The sequence below is a fragment of the Capricornis sumatraensis genome, chromosome X, assembly GCF_032405125.1.
Source record: "Capricornis sumatraensis isolate serow.1 chromosome X, serow.2, whole genome shotgun sequence".
Taxonomy (NCBI): Eukaryota; Metazoa; Chordata; class Mammalia; order Artiodactyla; family Bovidae; genus Capricornis; species Capricornis sumatraensis.
Genome location: NC_091092.1, coordinates 71,340,156 through 71,356,189, shown reverse-complemented (window position 1 = coordinate 71,356,189; position 16,034 = coordinate 71,340,156). Strand labels below are relative to the sequence as shown.

The 16,034-nt window shown below is 40.3% G+C and overlaps 1 protein-coding gene across 1 annotated transcript in view; it reads right to left on the bottom strand.

The window, feature by feature from the left end:
• The window catches only part of BRWD3 (bromodomain and WD repeat domain containing 3), a 153,704-nt gene that overhangs the window by 15,957 nt on the left and 121,713 nt on the right, over positions 1-16,034 (bottom strand). The window contains exons 35-37 of the mRNA XM_068962335.1: positions 3,298-3,438; positions 2,343-2,414; positions 761-913 (exon numbers count right to left, since the gene is read on the bottom strand). Coding sequence (XP_068818436.1) covers positions 761-913; positions 2,343-2,414; positions 3,298-3,438 — 366 coding nt within the window. The remainder of the gene's footprint in view (positions 1-760; positions 914-2,342; positions 2,415-3,297; positions 3,439-16,034) is intronic.

The window sequence follows — 16,034 nt, the reverse complement described above, 5'->3', positions numbered from 1 at the left end:
TCATTATATATTTTTAGAAATGCCTCAAAATATAAAACCTACTAAAAGATATATAAACATTTATAAGTATATATGTAAATGTAGAAAATAAATCTACATTTATTTTAGAAATATGCAGAAAATATAGGGAAAAATATGAAAAACTATGTGTTCAAAAATCAGTAAAAATTCATTTTATATGAAGTAGAACCAACCATGTATATACCTACTGTGCAACTGATTTTAAAGTTAATCAGATACTAGTGATAAAAAAACATGAAAATTACCTTATTATTCTTAAGATGTGTAAGTTATGACAGAACATAAAAAAGTATTACATTAAATGTGAGTATGGATAAAGTTATAATTTCCCAATACAGTTCACTAATTTGTTATAATAAAGGGAGCATAAATATTCAGAGCTAAATACTTCATATAAATTAATCCTGCCAACCATTTTTATTAAATTATTTATTGAACATATTAAAGAATACTCAAATTTCTACCATTCCTTTCTTTAATTTCTTTTTGGCAAATATAGGTGTTATTTAAGAGTAAAGAAGAGGCAAGTAGGAGAAAGCAAGAGGGGCAGCTTAATTTCTCTTTAATGCTTGCTTGATGATAAACTGTTTCAGAGAAAGTTTAGAAAATCAAACTTTAGAAACTACATCAGAATGATAGCACATACTTGTTTAGCAATTTTAAAACTGGTTATAGAAAACTGCCTCATATATAACTAAATGCTTCGGTAATTAATCCACCTAATAATGGTTCTTCATACCCGTGACTTTTTATTAGAGGTGTAAGCTTTGGAGTTGCTGAATATTTGGCGAACATCCTTATAAAATTCCAGAGGACTACCATAGTTTCCTGTTTCCAATGTTTCTTTCACAGTGCTGAAGTCCATAGGAGTGTCTATAACATCATGATGATCCTACAGAGAAGAATGTGTTATTAAACACAAAGGCTAAGTAACAATACTATACAAAACAATGGGACTAAGATTTGCATCACCATGAAATAAATATACTGCTCTTTAATCTGCACTTACTTCTTCTTATCCCCCAAATCGTCTATTTAATAGAGGTCTTTTGGTGGCTCAGGGAAATAGTAGGGTTCTGTGGAAGAGCCTTAGCCCTCACCCTTCAATGAAAAACCATTATGACTCTCTCAAGGGACAGAGCAGAAAATTCAGAGCCACTGACTTCATCACTACATAGTTTAGAGTATAGTTGAAAATAGGAAGCTAATTTGTGACATCAAATTATTTAATTCTGCGTGAATAATCCCATCTTCTATTTTCATTGAGCAATTTGCCAGGGAGTTGGCATGAGGGCATTCTCCCTAAACTGTCATTAGTTGAAGGTTATAATCAAATCAGTCATGTCTGTGTATTTCTCCTTTTTGTTTTTTAATAAATGTGACACTTTTGCTTTCTGTAAAGTCTTCAGTCTCAGATTCAGAATTAGTTTGGTTTTTATTTGGTTGGCCAAAAAGTTCCTTCAAGTTTTTTGTAACACTTTATGAAAAACCCAGACAAACTTTTTGGCCAACCCAATAGTTAAAGGTGGGAGAAGATTCTCTCTATTTTAGCCTAAATATTTTAAGTTTACTTAAGATGTTCCTAGGGTTATCATATGGAACTACATCTGGAATTTATATCTTATATATACCACTACCACCAGTAATAAACATGTTTTGGAGTGAAAACCATAGCCAATATTAACTCCTTCATCCTATTTAGAATCATTAAGAAGTGAAAGCACATTTCTCTCAAAAGAGAAGCCAAAGGGCCATAAGACAGGGCAGAAGAAAGGTATTATAAAAAGAGGGCAAAAATATTTTTCTAAGTACCAGAAAACACAATCAAATCTTATTGCATTAATATATTTTCAATTTTTTGGCTTAAATAAAAAAAGTGTATTCCAATATAATATGGTTTATGAAACAAAGATTTCTCATAGAGAAAAATTATAGGTAACTTGTATAACATGATGGCCAAAACTCAAAAGACCCACTCAGCTGGCTGAATGAAGTCCTACTCAGAATAATCAGCTGCAATTACAGACATAGTTATGTTGTGCAATTGATGTTTTCTACTCTGCTACAGTAGCTTTAGACCTATAGAAACAAACATCTGCCTAGATGCTATGATGAACTCTTGAGAACATGCGTTATTTAAAAAAAAAAAGAAAAAGTAACAACAACCAAAAGCTTAAGCAAAGGTAAAAAGGCAGTGAGCAAAGTTGGAAAATAGCTTTACAAATTACAAAAGGTTTATTTACAGTATGGACATTTTAAAAAGTAAAATAATACAAAAACAATCAGAACATATACACCTTTTAAGAGATTACTACACATACCTCACAAAGAGATGAATCTTGTTGTCCTGGAATAACAGACTCAGAGGATTCACCCTCTTGCTCTTGATGGCCCTATTAGGGTAAAAAAGATATATTGTGTTTCAAAACTACCATAACAAAATATCAAAATTTATAATGCAATTATGATCTAATGCACAAAGAGCCATAAATTGGAATGTTTTTACTGACTATAATTTAAGATGAAGGAGGAATTCTACATTCACCATTCTCTATTATGAAAAACACAGGACTAATTTATTCTACCTAAATCCACTACAAAAAACAAATCAAGCTTTGTTGAACATAATTTTGATCCTTATTTGAATGACATTTTTCCCCAACAGAAACCTGTGTATATTGAGAAAACACTGATGCTTGCTAATTTCAGAGGTATTTCTGAAATATTGCTGTATCATTTTTCTGAAAAAGTTAAAACAGATTTGCTATCTGTAATAAAGGTTATTCAACATATAAATAGATAAACTCCTAGAAAAGGTATCCTATAATTTAAAGATCTCATGCTTTTATCTTTGATGAAAAGTAATATTGTATACTGGTTACTCAATAAGTGACCATACTGAATAACATGTTTACTACAAATTAAATAAGGCTGACATACGTTATGAATGGACTCTGAATGGACTCGAGTGTGTAGGAGTGTATTAGAAGTTAGCAAAAAGCATTAAATAAATATCCAAAATAAAAGCAGGAAGGAAATGCAAAGATATTTAGATTAAAATTTGATTTACAACTGTGTATTTATACACAAAGTATGTCAGCCATTTTAAAAAGTCAGGACTAATCACACTACTCACTTTCACAATTCAGAAATGCACTAACAAAGAAGAAGGAAGGAAAGAAGAAAGGGGAGGAAGAGCTCTTAACTAGACCTTAGCATAGTTATTTATGGGAAAGTAAAATACATATTAGTAATTATTTAAATAACTATGCTTACTGGGTAGGAAAGAGGATCAGACGGTTGTCGAAATGGCTCTGAGTCTTCACGTTCATAAATGAGGCCCAACAGTTCTTTGCACTGTTTTCTCCAAGCATCAGGATTACACCTTAAGGACTGCCTTCTGCCTCGGCATTTGACCTGTAGATTTTTAAAGAATTATATTTAAAAGCTCTTTCCTGAAGTCTTTATTGATTTTTCTCCTATCTTCCTAATGTTAATATATCTATATAAGATAGAGTACCTGATAGGGCCTACATGGGGTCTCATTGATAAGATGGCTCATTATGTTGACCTTGCAAACAAAGAATAAATCACAGTGATCTGTGAGACTGACCAAATTTCCCAAATGGCATCCTGTTATCTCACTGGTGCCTATCTTCTCAAAGCTGCGAGACCACCAGATTCCAGACCTCCAGCTATGTGACCATGCCTTCAGAGAATTTTTCATTGGTGGACTCCATCAGAAAGGAAGAACGTTGTTTCTCCTTAAGAGCCAGTCACCGTGTGATTTGTTTTCCCTCTAACAAATTTCCTTTTCTTGCCTGACTGCCCAGCTCACTCTCTTTTTCTCTGCACTCGCCTTGCATTCTGGTACCAAAACCGGAGAGGGAAGATCCACCATAAACTGGGTGGGCTCCTCTCACGAGCCCACCTGCAGTGGTCCCCTCCCTTGGACCTTGCCGAGAAACTGAGATGAGCTCTGGAACGGGACTCTCCACTTGCCTTGCTGGATTGACAATCACACACCAGCCCACATTTCATCCATTGGTTACAAGGGTGAGTGAAATCCCATTCCCTCGGATCCTCTCTCTTTGACCTGGTTTCCAAGTCCTAGGGCTAGGTGGGAGGATCCCCATGGCCCTCAAGGCCTCGGCCTTGTGCCCCGTCTGACTTTGAAATAGGGAATGCCCATTTCAGAGCAGACTATTAATACTCTCTGAGCAAGTCCTGAGAACGGGGATGCCTTTTCTCTTGGACTTTGCTCCTTGCTTTCTCTTGCCCTTGTCTAACCTCCCTATTCTGCCGAAATGGGAAATTCTCAATCTGAGCCCTCAAAATCTACTCCTCTAAAATGCCTTCTATGAAATCTAAAAAGTCTTGGGCTTCCAAGGGGCAATAAAACCAAAAAGACTTATTTACTATTCTAACACTGTCTGGCCACAATACAGATTAATAACAGGTCCCAAAGGTCAGAAAACGGAACTCTCAACTATAATATTCTATAGGACCTCAGTAACTTTTGCAGCGGCAATGACAAGTGGTTCAGTTCAGTTCAGTCACTCAGTCGTGTCCGATTCTTTGCGACCCCATGAATTGCAGCATGCCAGGCCTCCCTGTCCATCACCAACTCCCGGAGTTCACCCAAACTCATGTCCATCGAGTCAGGGATGCCATGCAGCCATCTCATCCTCTGTCGTCCCCTTCTCCTCCTGCCCCCAATCTCTCCCAGCATCTGGGTCTTTTCCAATGAGTCAATTCTTTGCATACTGAAAAGCAGAGACATTACTTTGCCAACACAGGTCCGTCTAGTAAAGGGTATGGCTTTTCCAGTGGTCATGTACGGATGTGAGAGTTGGACTGTGAAGAAAGCTGAGCACCGAAGAATTGATGCTTTTCAACTGTGGTGTTGGAGAAGACTCTTGAGAGTCCCTTGGACTGCAAGGAGATTCAACCACTCCATTCTAAAGGAGATCAGTCCTGGGATTTCTTTGGAAAGAATGATGCTAAAGCTGAAACACCAGTACTTTGGCCACCTCACGCGAAGAGTTGACTCATTGGAAAAGACCCTGATGCTGGGAAGGATTGGGGGCAGGAGGAAAAGGGGATGACAGAGGATGAGATGGCTGGAGGGCAACACCGACTCGATGGATGTGAGTTTGAGTGAATTCCAGCAGTTGGTGATGGACAGGGAGGCCTGGCGTAGTGAGATTCATGGGGTCACAAAGAGTTGGACACAACTGAGCGACTGAACTGAACTCTTCACATGAGGTGTCCAAAGTATTGGAGTTTCAGCTTTAGCATCTGTCCTTCCAGTAAACACCCAGGACTGATCTCTTTTAGAATGGACTGGTTGGATGTCCTTGCAGTCCAAGGGACTCTCGTCTTTTTTTTTTTTAATATAAATTTATTTATTTTAATTGGAGGTTAATTACTTCACAATATTGTATTGGTTTTGCCATACATCAATGTTCAGGCTCTTTGCTCTTCACTCTCGACCCTCTCTCTGTGAATCCTGTTCTACTTCTCAAATACTCTTAGCCTACTCTGGGCCACATCCTCCTAATACAATGTCTCCCCATCCCTGTTCAGACTTTTCTTCTTTCTTCAACCCTTCTGACCACAGCTCACCCCCTATCGCTTCCAATCCCCTTGCAGCAACTCCAGATCCAGTTCCACCACCTCCACCCTATGTCCTCTCTTCCCTCCCTCCTTCTCAAGCAGGCCCTGCCACTGCCAAGCTCCCAAACCCCTCCCCAGCCTGTGCCTGAGATAAGCTCTGAGACCTCAGCCTCACCCTTGACCCCGAGGGTCCCAAGGCTTTACCCTGACCTCCATAGATCTCTTCCCTGTACCTAGTCCTGAACAACTTTAAACAGGAAACTTCACCACAGGACCCCACTCCTTCCCCTGCTCCACTCCTCCCTTTATGGGAAGTAGCTGGAGCAGAAGGCATGGTTTGGGTTCATGTCCCATTCTCCCTCACAGATCTATCTCACATTGAAAAGCGTCTTGGCTCCTTCTCCTCAGACTCAGTTAATTATCTAAAAGAATTCAACTATCTTACTCAGGCTTATGACTTAACTTGGCATGATATTTACACTATCCTTTCCTCCACTTTAGAGAAGAGAATACCAGACCACCTGACCTGCCTCTTGAGAAATCTGTATGCAGGTCAGGAAGCAACAGTTAGAACTGGATAGGGAACAACAGACTGGTTCCAAATAGGAAAAGAAGTATTTCAACACTGTGTATGGTCACCCTGCTTATTTAACTTATATGCAGAGTACATCATGAGAAACACTGGGCTGGAAGAAGCACAAGCTGGAATCAAGACTGCCAGAAGAAATATCAATAACCTCAGATATGCAGATGACACCACCCTTATGGCAGAAAGTGAAGAGGAACTAAAAAGCATCTTGATGAAAGTGAAAGAGGAGAGTGAAAAAGTTGGCTTAAAGCTCAACATTCAGAAAACAAAGATCATGGCATCCGGTCCCATCACTTCATGGAAAGTAGATGGGGAAACAGTGGAAACAGTGTCAGACTTTATATCAGACTGATTTTTTGGGCTCCAAAATCACTGCAGATGGTGACTGCAGCCATGACATTAAAAGACGCTTACTCCTTGGGAGAAAAGTTATGACCAACCCAGAAAACATACTGAAAAGCAGAGACATTACTTTGCCAACACAGGTCCATCTAGTCAAGGGTATGGTGCTTCCAGTGGTCATGTATGGATGTGAGAGTTGAACTGTGAAGAAAGCTGAGTGCCGAAGAATTGATGAATTTGAACTGTGGTGTTTGAGAAGACTCTTGAGAGTCCCTTGGACTGCAAGGAGATCCGACCAGTCCATTCTGAAGGAGATCAGCCCTGGGATTTCTTTGGAAGGAATGATGCTGAAGCTGAAACTCCAGTACTTTGGCCACCTCATGCAAAGAGTTGACTCACTGGAAAAGACTCTGATGCTGGGAGGGATTCTGGGCAGGAGGAGAGGAAGAGATGGCTGGATGGCATCACTGACTCGATGGACATGAGTCTGAGTGAACTCTGGGAGTTGGTAATGGACAAGGAGGCCTGGAGTGCTGCGATTCATGGGGTTGCAAAGAGTCGGAAACGACTGAGTGACTGAACTGGACTGAACTTCCTCCGCTTTTCTCCCAGAAGAGAAGGAACGAGTATGGCAATTCTCTCAGGCACCTGCTTATGAGATACAGAGGACACACAACACTAAGCCTGCATAGGAACCTGGAATGTTAGCTTCATGAATCAAGGCAAATTGGAAGTGGTCAAACAGGAGATGGCAAGAGTGAATGTCGATATTCTAGGAATCAGAGAACTAAAATGGACTGGAATGGGTGAATTTAGCTCAGATGACCATTATATCTACTACTGTGGGCAGGAATCCCTTAGAAGAAATGGAGTAGACATCATGAACAACAAGAGAGTCCAAAATGCAGTACTTGAATGCAATCTCAAAAACGACAGAATGATCTCTGTTCGTTTCCAAGGCAAACCATTCAATATCACAGTAATTCAAGTCTATGCCCCAACCAGTAATGCTGAAGAAGCTGAAGTTGAAAGGTTGTATGAAGACCTACAAGACCTTTAGAACTAACACCCAAAAAAGATGTCCTTTTCATTATAGGGGACTGGAATGCAAAAGTAGGAAGTTAAGAAACACCTGGAGTAACAGGCAAATTTGGCCTCGGAATACGGAAGGAAGCAGGGCAAAGGCTAATAGTTTTGCCAAGAGAACACACTGGTCATAGCAAACACTCTCTTCCAACAACACAAGATAAGTCTCTACACATGGACATCACCAGATGGTCAACATTGAAAACAGATTGATTATATTCCTTGCATCCAAAGATGGAGAAGCTATACACAGTCAGCAAAAACAAGACCGGGAGCTGACTGGGAGCTGATCATGAACCACTTATTGCCAAAATCAGACTTAAATTGAAGAAAGTATGGAAAACCACTAGACCATTCAGGTATGACCCAAATCAAATCCCTTATGATTATACAGTGGAAGTGAGAAATAGTTTTAAGGGCCTAGATCTGATAGACAGTGCCTGATGAACTATGGACTGAGGTTTGTGACACTGTACAGGAAACAGGGATCAAGACCATCCCCATGGAAAATAAATGGAAAACAGCAAAATGGCTGTCAGGGGAGGCCTTACAAACAGCTGTGAAAAGAAGAAAAGCGAAAAGCAAAGGAGAAAAGGAAAGATATAAGCATCTGAATGCAGAGTTACAAAGAATAGCAGGAAGAGATAAGAAAGCCTTCCTCAGTGATCAATGCAAAGAAATAGAGGAAAACAACAGAATGGGAAAGACTAGAGATCTCTTTAAGAAAATTAGAGATACCAAGGGAAGATTTCATGCAAAGATGGGCTCAATAAAGGACAGAGATGGGATGGACCTAACAGAAGCAGAAGATATTAAGAAGAGGTGGCAAGAATACACAGAAGAACTGTACAAAAAAGATCTTTACAACCAAGATCTTCATGACCCAGATAGTCATGATGCTATGATCACTCATCAAGAGACAGACATCTTGGAATGTGAAGTCAAGTGGGCCTTAGAAACCACCACTATGAACAAAGCTAGTGGAGATGATGGAATTCCAGTTGAGCTATTTCAAATCCTGAAAGATGATGCTGTGAAAGTGCTGCACTCAATATGCCAGCAAATTTGGAAAACTCAGCAGTGGCAACAGGACTGGAAAAGGTCCGTTTTCATTTCAGTCCCAAAGAAAGGCAATGCCAATGAATGCTCAAACTACCACACAAGTGCACTCTTCTCATATGCTATTAAGTAATGCTCAAAATTCTCCAAGCCAGCATTCAGCAATACGTGAACCATGAAATTCCAGATGTTCAAGTTGGTTTTAGAGAAGGCAGAGGAACCAGAGATCAAATTGGCAACATACGCTGGATCATCGAAAAAATAAAAAATAAGAGCATTCCAGAAAAATATCTATTTCTGCTTTATTGACTATGCCAAAGCCTTTGACTGTGTGGATCACAATAAACTGTGGAACATTCTGAAAGAGATGGGAATACCAGACCACCTGACGTGTCTCTTAAGAAACCTGTATGCAGGTCAGGAAGCAACAGTTAGAACTGGATAGGGAACAACAGACTGGTTCCAAATAGGAAAAGAAGTATTTCAATGCTGTGTATGGTCACCCTGCTTATTTAACTTATATTCAGAGTACATCATGAGAAACACTGGGCTGGAAGAAGCACAAGCTGGAATCAAGACTGCCAGAAGAAATATCAATAACCTCAGATATGCAGATGACACCACCCTTATGGCAGAAAGTGAAGAGGAACTAAAAGGCCTCTTGATGAAAGTGAAAGAGAGTGAAAAAGCTGGCTTAAAGCTCAACATTCAGAAAACAAAGATCATGGCATCTGGTCCCATCACTTCATGGGAAATAGATGGGGAAACAGTGGAAATAGTGTCAGACTTTATACTAGACTGACTTTTTGGGCTCCAGAATCACTGCAGATGGTGACTGCAGCCATGAAATTAAAAGATGCTTACTCCTTGGAAGGAAAGTTATGACCAACCTAGATAGCATATTGAAAAGCAGAGACATTACTTTGCCAACACAGGTCCGTCTAGTTAAGGGTATGGTTTTTCCAGGGGTCATATATGGATGTGAGAGTTGGACTGTGAAGAAAGCTGAGCACCGAAGAATTGATGCTTTTGAACAGTGGTGTTGGAGAAGACTCTTGAGTGTCCCTTGGACTACAAGGAGATCCATCCAGTCCATTCTAAAGGAGATCAACCCTGGGATTTCTTTGGAAGGAATGATGCTAAAGCTGAAACTCCAGTACTTTGGCCACCTCAAGTGAAGAGTTGACCCATTGCAAAAGACTCTGATGCTGGGAGGAATTGGGGGCAGGAGGAGAAGGGGACGACAGAGGATGAGATGGCTGTATGGTATCACCGACTCAATGGACGTGAGTTTGAGTGAACTCTGGGAGTTGGTGATGGACAGGGAGGCCTTGCGTGCTGTGATTCATGGAGTCAGAAAGAGTCGGACAGAACTGAGTGAGCGAACTGAACTGAAGCATGTAGGGGCAATGGCTGTCCCCTGAGAAGATCCCAACTGGGATTATCAGGAAGGGAGACCTGGATGAGCAGCCTGTAATCACATGGCTGCTTGTCTCATTGTGGGCCTTCCAAAGGCGGGGCATAAAGCCATCAACTTTGATAAGCCTCAGGAAATAACTCAGTTTGGTTCAGTTCAGTTCAGTCGCTCAGTCATGTCCGACTCTTTGCGACTCCATGAATCCCAGCACACCAGGCTTCCCTGTCCATCACCAACTGCCAGAGTTCACTCAGACTCACGTCCATCGAGTCAGTGATGCCATGCAGCCATCTCATCCTCTGTTGTCCCCTTCTCCTCCTGCCCCCAATCCCTGCCAGCATCAGGGGCTTTTCCAATGAGTCAACTCTTCACATGAGGTGGCCAAAGTACTGGATTTTCAGCTTCACATCATTCCCTCCAAAGAAATACCAGGGCTGATCTCCTTCAGAATGGACTGCTTGGATCTCCTTGCAGTCCATGGGACTCTCAAGAGTCTTCTCCAACACCACAGTTCAAAAGCATCAATTCTTCGGCACTCAGCCTTCTTCACAGTCCAACTCTCACATCCATACATGACCACTGGAAAAACCATAGCCTTGACAAGATGGACCTTAGTCGGCAATGTAATATCTCTGCTTTTGAATATGCCATGTAGGTTGGTCAAAACTTTTCTTCCAAGGAGTAAGCATCTTTTAATTTCATGGCTGCAGTCACCATCTGCAGTGATTTTGGAGCCCCCCCCAAAAAAAAAGAAATCTGACACTGTTTCCACTGTTTCCCTATCTATTTCCCATGAAGTGATGGGACCGGATACCATGATATTTGTTTTCTGAATGTTGAGATTTAAGCCAACTTGTTCACTCTCCTCTTTGACTTTCATCAAGAGGCTTTTTAGTTCCTCTTCACTTTCTGCCATAAGGGTGGTGTCATCTGCATATCTGAGGTTATTGATATTTTTCCTGGCAATCTTTTAGTTAGTGCATTCAAATTAGGTTCTAATGAAAGTCAGTTTTTAATTCTGAGCTCTTTATTTTGTTCTATTGGTCTATAAAGTGAAGTCGCTCAGTCATGCCTGACTCTTTGTGACCCTATAGACAGTAGCCTGCACCAAGCTCCTCTGTCCATGGGATTTTCAAGGCACGAGTACTGGAGTGGGTTGCCATTTCCTTCTCCAGGGAATCTTCCCAACCCAGGGATTGAACCTAGGTCTCTCACATTGTAGACAGATGCTTTATCGTCTGAGCCACCAGGGAAGTCTATGCATCCTCATAAAAACAGATGTATAGACCAATAGAATGAAATAAATTGCTCTGAATTAAACCCACATATATGTAGTCTACTGATTTTCAAAAGAGTGACAAGAATAATGAGCAAATGGTAGTCGCTCATATAAACGGTGTTCTGAAAACTGGATAGCTACATGTGAAAGAATGAAATTGGATTCATATGTCATACCACATGTAAAAATAAACTGAAAATTTAAACATAAGATTGAAACCATAAGTCTTCTAGGAGAAAACAAGGAAGAAGCTGCTTGATGTTGATGTTGGCAATGATATTTTTGGATGCTATGCCAAAAGTACAGAAAACAAAAGCAAAACTAAACAAGTGAGATTACATCCAACTAAAGAGCTTCTGCATAGCAAAGGACACAATCAATAAAAGAAAAGGTAACTAATGGAATGAGAGGAAAGAGTTGCAAACATATCTGATAAGAGGTTAGTATGCAAAATACATAGGTTACTTCTAAAACTCAATAGCAAAGAAACAAATAAGTCAGTTTCAAAATGGGCAAAGTACCAAATAGATATTTCTCTGCAGATGACATACAAATGGCCAACAGGTATGTGAAAATGAGCTCAATATCACTGATCATTAGAAAATAAAAACCAAAACCACAGTGGGAAGTCAACTTGAGCCTAGGATTTTTATTATTATCAAAGACGACAAAAGATAAGAAGTGTTGGCAAGAATATAATTTATGGAAAAATTTCCCACCATTATAATAAACTGTATGGAAGTCTCAAAAAAATAATTATATTGTCTTTATACAAACTAATTGTGTAATCAAAAAATAAAAGTTAATGTCAATGTATGTTAAAATCATTTACAATATTCAAATGAAAAAGTTTTAAATTTTAATGAGGTACTTAACTATAATTAACATCCACCTTAACACTTAAAATGATCATCTATAATTTTTTATCATAATATTAAGTGATGCTGTCTAGATTTCTGATAGCATCAATAAGATGCTTTATTACACAGATAGGTTAAGAGCGAACTGCAAGAACAGATCTGACTGCTTTTTTTCTTTTCTAACCACTTAACAAATTCTTTTCTTACAATTTAATACAATTTGAATAGCTCAATCTATTTTTATTATACGTGTTTAATTATTCTTTTAGTGGCTCTTTTGTTTCTTGGACAAATGTTGAAAAATTTTGTAATGACATTGGCAGATTTTAAATAGTATAGGACTTTTTTCACATTATACATTTCAAAATAATTATCAAGACTTTTCTCAAATATAGGCACAGTGTCTTCTCTAGCCTTTTGAATACATTTGTATGTGTGTGTATGTATATAACACACATAGTCATATATGCTTATATACATATAAAGTGAAGTGAAATCGCTCAATCCACTCACTGAGTCACGAAGAGTCAGTCCGACTCTTTGTGACCCCATGGACTGTAGCCTACCAAACTCCTCCATCCATGGAATTTTCCAGGCAAGAGTTCTGGAATGGACTGCCATTTCCTTCTCCAGGGGATCTTCCCAACCCAGAGATCAAACCCGGGTCTCCTGCATTGCAGACAGATGCTTTACTGTCTGAGCCACCGGGGAAGCCCCTATATATACAAGTACATATTGTATATACGTGTGTGTATGTTGGTGGTACTATCAAGTTTATATACAGTCTGTGCCCTATGGTATTTACAGTTTATTTATTAGGAACTGATCTTACTGATAACAAATGTTATAGAACATAAGCAAAAAAGCAGTAGATTAAACTGTAATACATATCAATGGGTGGGAATTGAATAGAATTTTAAAATAAATTATCACCTGGAGAAAAAGATAACAATACAAGAAGTCAAGCTAGAATTGTGTTCAACACAAAATTTTATGAAGGAAAAATTATTTCACAGACAGTAAATGACTTTCCAAAAATGCACATCTGGACAACAGTGAGTTGAAGATTGGAATCCAGGACAATGTCCCCTCTATTCTCACATATTAATGCTACCTAGTGGACGCTTATGTGCCTGTATATCCAGTCCTCCTCTGCTGCACACACAGAAACCTTTCTAGGAACTGTGTCTTCTTTTAACATCCTTATAAGACAAGCTCTTCAACTCATTTTGCACAAATTTTTAGAATGCACATTCTCTCAAACAGTACCACCGTGTTTACTTTTTCTTGGCAGCAGCAAATTGGATTCAGCCTTTGGATCTCATAGTTCCAATTCCAGACTGTCAGAGCGAACACTGCCTTTAAATAACTCAGGGGCTAGACAAAAACCCAGCGCAATTTCTAGCCAGGTTAACTGAAGCGCTACAAAAATATACAAAATTAGACCCCACTTCAGCAGAGGGCACTATTGTCCTTAACACCCATCTCCGTCTTCCCCAGATATCCAAAAGAAACTAAAAAAGGCAGAAGGCCCTCAAACCCCTCAACAAGACCTTATAAATTTCAATTCAATTCAGTTCAGTCGCTCAGTCGTGTCCGACTCTTTGCGACCCCATGAACTGCAGCTCGCCAGGCCTCCCTGTCCATCACCAGCTCCCGGAGTTATTTAGCCTTTACAATTTTCAATAACCAGGAAGAACAGCTAAAGTTAGAGAAGGCCCAACGAGATCAGGCCAAATACCACCTTTTAGCCACTGCCCTAGTGGCTCCAAGCCTCCATCAACCAACAAAGAAAGGAAGCCACTTGGGCCCTGCTTCAAATGCAGCAAAGAAGGCCACTGGGTTTGCTCATGCCTAAAGCCAAGGCCCTCTTTAGGTCCATGTCCCAGCTGTGGCATAAAGGGACATTGGAAGGTCGACTGCCCAAATTCCCTTCCAGGGATCCAGATATCTCCTCCTGGTCTTCAGCAGGAGTCCTCCAACCCAGCTCTTCCCAGCCTACTCGGACTCGCTACTGAAGACTGAAGGTGCTCAGGACCCCAGTCCCCCAACTCTCATCACCCCTACGGAGCCCAGGGTAACTCTTACAGTGGCAGGTAAGCCAATCTCCTTTCTCACTGACACAGGCACCACTTACTTTGCTATGCCTGCCTACTCCGGAGAAACCAAGGACTCTCAGGTCTCTGTTATGGGGGTTGACTGTTTAATATCTATACCACTAATAACAGAGCCTCTACCTTGCACACATTAAGATACCCCATTTTCCCATTCTTTTCTCATACTCCCAAATGCCCCTCTCCTATTCTTGGGAGAGACCTTCTCTCAAAATTCAAAGCCTCTATTACTATCCCAAGCCCACCCTCTGATCTAGCCTGGTTACTGCTCCTAACACCCACCACTTCTGACGTTTGTCTACAATAATAGGCTCCTTTCTGTTTTATCGGACAAAACTCTATAAACAATTCTTACCCTCAACTAGGAACTATACCACCACACCTCTGTAATCACATTTCACATCTCTCTATCATGTCTCAGGAACTGCAGGACATTTTCTTACTTTCTCAGGAAGACTCCCTTCTGCATATTATGTAAATACTCTTCTTGTAGGGGCTACACTGGCGAGTTCATTGTCAGTTTCAGAGACTACTGACAAGTTCCCAGAAAGACTCCTATTTGCTATCGATTTCAGCTGTTGTCTTCTTACTCCTGGAATTTTTTTTCTTATGTGGACCTACTACTTATTTATGTCTTCCCACTAACTGGACTTCCCTTATGGTTCAGCTGGTAAAGAATCCATCTGCAATGCGGGAGACCCCAGTTCGATTCCTGGGTCGGGAAGATCCCCTGGAGAAGGGAAAGGCTACCCACTCCAGTATTCTGGCTTGGAGAATTCCATGGGGGTATAGTCCATGGGGTCGCAAAGAGTCGGACATGACTGAGCAACTTTCACTTTTCACTAACTGGACAGGAACATGCACCCTGGTATATCTGGCCCCCGATATTTCTATTGCTCCTAACAATCAGACCCCTCCTATCCCACTAACTCATAACTGACCCAGATGGGTAATTCAATTAATTCCTCTATTAATCAGTTTAGGAATAGCCACTGTGATTAGGACAGGGACCACAGGACTCACAACTTCTTTAAATTACTATCAAAACCTTTCTAAAGACCTCACTGACAGCCTAGAAGAAATACCTAACAGCTTTATCCAAAACCAGCTAGATTCCCTGGAAGCCGTGGTCCTCCAAAACAGAAGAGGATTAGACCTTTTCACAGCAGAAAAATGAGGCCTATGCCTATTTTTGGAGGAAGCCTGCTGTTTTTACGCCAGTAAATCAGGCGTTGTAAAGGAAGCAGCAAGAAATTTGACAAACAGAGTCTCGAGAATACGCCAACACCTCAGTAATTCATGGGAAAACTGGTTAAGCAATTGGAATTGGATGCCTTGGGTCCTACCTTCTAGGACTTCTCCTTCTACTTATGCTTATTCTAACTTTTGGCCCACTTTAATGCATCTTTTTTCAAAATTTCCTCAGGATCACTTACAAGCCTTCACCAACCAAACCATCCACGAGCTACTGCTAACTCACTCAGATTATCAAAAACTTCGACTCCACACAAATCCCCTTGATCCGCAATTCACCCTTTTCTTATCTTACCCCTGCAACGCCCCTGTCCCATTACAGAAGATTGGCAGTTACAGAAGATTGACTTTTGGCCCTTATCCTAAATCAAAAAGATTGGAATGATAGGACCCA